The sequence below is a fragment of the Orycteropus afer genome, unplaced genomic scaffold (assembly GCF_000298275.1).
Source record: "Orycteropus afer afer isolate SDZICR_OR568_19922 unplaced genomic scaffold, OryAfe1.0 scaffold00208, whole genome shotgun sequence".
NCBI lineage: Eukaryota > Metazoa > Chordata > Mammalia > Tubulidentata > Orycteropodidae > Orycteropus > Orycteropus afer.
Genome location: NW_006921795.1, coordinates 4,896,244 through 4,901,873, shown reverse-complemented (window position 1 = coordinate 4,901,873; position 5,630 = coordinate 4,896,244). Strand labels below are relative to the sequence as shown.

At 42.2% G+C, this 5,630-nt stretch overlaps 1 protein-coding gene across 1 annotated transcript in view; it reads right to left on the bottom strand.

Annotated features, from left to right (window-relative positions):
• DZANK1 (double zinc ribbon and ankyrin repeat domains 1) overlaps positions 1-5,630 on the bottom strand; it is a 262,593-nt gene that overhangs the window by 217,683 nt on the left and 39,280 nt on the right. The window contains exons 4-5 of the mRNA XM_007948222.1: positions 5,200-5,277; positions 4,721-4,837 (exon numbers count right to left, since the gene is read on the bottom strand). Coding sequence (XP_007946413.1) covers positions 4,721-4,837; positions 5,200-5,277 — 195 coding nt within the window. The remainder of the gene's footprint in view (positions 1-4,720; positions 4,838-5,199; positions 5,278-5,630) is intronic.

Here is a 5,630-nt window from a genome sequence, read left to right as displayed (position 1 = left end):
TTGTTGTTGTTGTTGTTGTTTGATTTGAGGTTGCTGGTTGTTTCCTAGACATCTTGAGGTTGTCTTTAACTGTTGGTTACATATTGATTTGTTTTGTCTTGGTTTTATGGTTTAATATTTTGAAAAGGTGAAGCTGGTGTATTTTATTTATTTTAGCTATTAATTCAGGTATGCTGGGTTGCTCTGTGATGATGGAATCACTATGTGGAATGTGGATATGGGTTTCTGTTTGTCATAAAGAGGGTTTAGAGTTCGAACCGGAAGGTTTTACAGTGGCTAAATGTGTTTTTTTCTATTGGATGAGTGAAGTTATTGGCAGAGAAGGTGGGAGTGGAAGAAGGAAAGCTTGCTGTTGCTAAGGGCGGTTTCTAGGGCTTTGAGCAGGGTACTACCTGATGACATTGTATTGTTATTCACAGGCCTACAGCTCAATTTCAGCAAAGACTCCAGTTGTTAGGGGGTCACCACTTTCTGCCAGGCTTAGACACACAAAAAAACTCCACTCTCGAGGCCCCTCAGTGCCAAAAAGCCGACCCAAGCCAACTTCCTGGCTCTGTGATCTGCCACGGGGGTTTCCCTCTCTGGACCTGCCTGCCCTCAGCACTGGCCCAACCAGCCCAGACCACAATCCACCTCAGGAGTTCCTCTGTGGGTCCGTCCACCTGCAGCGCCAAAGATCTGCTCGGTTTCAGCAGTGCTGGAGTTGGGAGAGTGCCTGTTAGTAAACTGTGGCCCCAATATTACTGATAAAGTCAAGCGTAGGCCTCTCAGTGCCATTAAGCTGACCTAAGCCTACTCAGTGACCCACTACGGGGGCACCTCCCCAGGCCCGCCCTCCTACAGCACCAATGGACTCTCTTCTCAGGTTTCAACGGTGCTAGATGTGCCCGTTTACACCTAGCTGACCCAAGTTACTGATAAAATCAGTTGCTGAAGGTAGCTCCTTGGGGTGATCACTAGTATGCTGGTGTGATCGCTGGTATGCTGGTGTGGTGTGTCTTTTTCCCTAACCCAGGGAGGTCTTTGATGGCTGTTCTCTCCTGCCAGTCGGCTCTCCTCCACGGAAGTCTCTGATGGCTTTTATCGGCTGCCTGTCAGCACTCTGAAGGATAGATCTTCTGATCTTGTTATTTTTTCCCTGCCCCTTTCTTATTTCTAATTCTACTTCTCTGAGTTTGTGCACTCTGACTCAGTGAGCTGTTCAGAGCACCAGAATCTCTAATTCAAACTGCTGTACCTAGTTTTTCAAGCACTAAGATGCTACAGGGAAATAACGTGGTGATTACTGACAAGACTCCATGTTTAATCATCTTCCCCTTTTTTGCTTACTCACTACTTTACCAAGCATCATCTCCTTCTCCAGAGATCGCTCCCTTCTGACAACATGACCCAAGTACATGAAAAGAAGTCTGGCCATTCTCACTTTTAAGGAGCATTCCTGCTATACTTCTTCTCAGATATAGACTTGTTTGTTCTTCTGGCAGTTCATGGTATTTTCAGTATTCTTCGCCAACACAATTCAAAGGCATCAACTCTTCTTTGGTCTTCCTTATTCATTGTCAGGCTTTCACATGCATATGAGCCTATCGAAAATACCATGGCTTGTATCCGCTACACTTTAGTCTTCAAAGTTATCTCTGTGCTCATTAACACTTTTTTTAGCAGCAGATTTGCCCAATGCAGTATGGTATCTGATTTCTTGATGGCTGCCCCTATGGGCATTGAATGTGAATCCAAGCAAAATGAAATCCCTGACAACTTCAACCTTTTTCTCATTTATCATGATGTTGCTTATTAGTTCTGTTGTATGGATTTTTGTTTTCTGTATGTTGAGGTGTAATCCTCACTGAAGGCTATAATCTTTTATCTGTATCAGTAAATGCTTCAAGTTATTTTCATTTTTAACAAGCAAGGTTGTGTCATCTGCGTATGTCAAGTTGTTAATGACTCTTCCTCCAATCCTGATGCTGTTATTCTTCATATAGTTCAGACAGACTATATGACAGATGACTGGAGGGAGTTTCCCTTAGATGCCAAAAGTCTACACTGAATTTGATAAACACTTAAAAATAAAAATCCTATAATAGAAGTAGCAAAAAGCTAGTAAAGGGAATCTTTCTTATGCTATTGTTTGTAGGCATGCACTGATATGGATTTTATTAAAGTCATCAATTACCTCCATCTTGTTAAATCCAATGGGCAATTCTCTGTCCTTCTTTAGATCTTCAGTAATATCCGACATAGATGACCGTTCACTTCTTGAAACCCTTTCTTTTGACTTCCATAGCACCATATTCTTTTCTTTTCTTCCTACTTCTCAGACTCCTCTTCTGCTCAACCTCTAAGCTGAGGGCTTTGTATTGTGCCACCTTCTCTTCATTTTCTGTACATGCTTGGCAGGTAATTTCATTCAGCTCCAAGCTTTAAATACCATCTACATACTGAATATTTCTAATACACATCTCCAGCCCTCACCTCTCCTTTGAGTTTGAACTTACACATACAGCAGTCTACTTGACATCTCCACTTGGATGTCTAATGAGCCCCTGAATATCTGCTCCTCCCAAGTCTTCCCCATTGCAGTTAATGGGAATACCATCTCCAGATGCATGGCAAAAATCCTGAGATTCACCCCTGACTCCTCCATTCGTCCTCATCCTCTCCACCTGATTACTCAGCTGTTGACTTAATCTCTAAAACATATCTGTACTTCAACCACCTCCTATCTTCACCACTACTACAGCCTTGGTCCAAGCCATATCATTTTTCCTAGAGGCAAAATCTTAACTGATGTTTCTCCTCTTATTTCTCTATAGTCTAATCTCTATACTATGGCCAAAAAGAAAAATTGAAAAGTAAATGAGATCATGTCTTGCCCTCCAAATTCAGAGTGTTGGCTCTAGGAGCTGGGTAAAGGCTCTTCAACCTTGGCCTTCAGCTCTACATCTTAGTCCATGCCCACCAGAGCTAGAGGTGTCTCCTAACTCAGACAGCTGCAGGCTGTTGAGGCTGATGAACCCAAGATCAACAGGAAAAATGGGACAATCTCAAGATCAGCACGCAATACAGCAGGCCATTGATTCAAGTCCAGGAATTGGAGAACATGCCAAAAAGCCCAAGACCTTTCTCAAAGCTTCTCCTTATATTCTGGAAGCAGGTCATACACCAAAGGCAACTACTTAGCTGCTCACAGCAGATTCCACCATAGAGGTAATTACAATCTCATCATCCAGCTGTCCAGTCACTTAAAACCACAGCCCAGCCAAGCTGACACACAACCTTAATTACCACAGCATCTCTTGGATTGGCATCAATCTTCCCTTGGCTTGAGGAGGTTCACAGCACAGGGACCCTGGGTCCAAAGGGCATGCTCCACTCTCGGTTCTTCTTTCTTGGTGGTTCTAAAGTTCTTCTCTGTTCACTTCTCTGTCCTTTTATTTCTTATAAGATAAAAGGAGGCACTCTGCTGATGCTGCTAACCAAAACACAAGTGGTTTGAACCCACCAGGTGCTCTACAGGAGAAAGATGAAGCAGTCTGCTTCCATAAAGATTTACAGCCTTGCAAACTCTATTGTGCAGTTTACTCTGTCCTATAGGGTTGCTTTGAGTCAGAATTGACTGGGCTGTAGGTTTGGTTTGGGGTTTGGAAGATAAAGGGTGATGCATGCCATACACCAGGGGAACTCCCCTTACACTGGATCAGGGCTGTGACCTGAATAAAGGTGTTGCATCCCACCCTTATCCCCTTAGATCAAGGCTGATCACATCATGGGAGATGATCATATCATTATATAATTACCACATTACATCATGGCATAACTGCCAAATAACTGAGAATTATGGCCAAGTTGACACATATTTTGGAGGGACAAAATTAAATCCATGACATTGTGTATATTCTCAAAAATAACAAAATAAGATTTGGGGGGTAGGGTGGGAAAAACCACTCAAACCCCCACCAGGTCAATTAAACCAGAATTTCTGAGGTTAGGTTCCAAGGATTGGTTTGAAGCTCCTCAAGTGATTCTCATGTACACTCATGTTTGAGAACCTCAACTCTAGATGCTTTGGCTTCCAGCCTATATTTCTGTACCTTGCTCACCATGCTCCATCTACACCTCCTTTCAATTCCTCACTTTTATATACCTCCTGCCTGGCTTCTCTTCATCATGAAAGTTCAAATGTCACTTCTTCAAGGAAGCCATCCTCTATCACTGTAAATCAGAACCATTCTTGTCCACACGCCATGGCCATTCTTTCTCCCAGGGGTTCCTAAACTTGAGTGTGCATCAGAAGAAGGGCTAATTAAAATACAGATTATTGGGCTGACCCCCAAAGTCTATGATTCAGCAGGTCTGGGGTGGGGCCTGATAATATGCATTTCTGATTAGCTCCTACATGATGCTGCTCCACTGGTCTAGGACCCACTTTTTGAAAACCATTGCTCTATCCCATTATCCAGTTTTATTTTTTTCATGACCCTTATCACTATTTAAAAATGTTTATTTATTTACATGTTTATTATCTGCTGCCCCAACCCCAATAAAAATGTATGTTCCATGGCTACAGGGGCCTTTCTTGCTCAACACAATATCCCCAGTACTGGAATACTGCCTGGCACATAGTGAAAGGCTGGGAGGCACTGCCTTAAATTACTTCACAGGAAGCATTAGAAATATGGGACGTATTAGTACCCTAGAGATTTTCCTTAGATGTTACCTGAGACTGGTGGGTGGGTAGCCTAGAACTTGATTCTTCCTGGTAAGCTAGGATTTCCCGTGGACTCTCTGAGAAGCGAAGATCTTTCAGAATTTTAGGGTCAGTTCTTTCACCTATCTTGAGGCCTAAGATTAAATTAAAAACATTGTTCTGTAAGCCTATCAAAATTCTGCTTTTATTTAAATTTCACCCAAACTTCTCTTTCCCCAAATGCTGTATCTCTATCTTTTCCTTTGTTTGAGATGTCCCATGGTTCCTTTGGTATGGGGTCACCCTTGTTGCATTGAATCATTAAATCTGACTGTTGTACTACTTGAGTTTAAGCTCATTAAGCTAGAACAGCACTACAATCGAATTATAGCTTACTTTCCTATTCTAGTGTTTCTTATTCCAACACTTTCTCAGATAAGAAAACAAGCAGTGAACCTGTTTGGTGGGTTTAGAATACTAAAGCTTTTCTTCATTCTGTAAATTCATACCTGGAAATTATCAGGTTTATTTTCCGCATTCTTACCTTTCTTTCTTACTTTGGATCCAACAAACCCATTTTTCAATTCCTAGGAATGAAGAGATTGTATCAATCATTTGCTTATGCCCATGTACAGTGTAAAAATTAAAGATTATACAGTAGAGACAGTGTCACAGCATGCATTTCTCACTTGAAAGAGTTTATAGTAGTTTTCAATAAGTGGTTTTTGCTTAACCTTACTCTAGAAACACACAGCTCTGTATCTGGGGCTGCCTGACTGGCAGCATGACTAGTTGGTCAGTCACACCAGGCCAAATGGGCAAGACAGGAGCTGGTGGCAGCACAGATAGGCAGGATGTCTGAGTAATAACAGAGGTGCCACCAAACTCTGCTGACTTCCCCTCCCCCACAGATCTCTGCCTTGATAATTCTTTTTTTTTT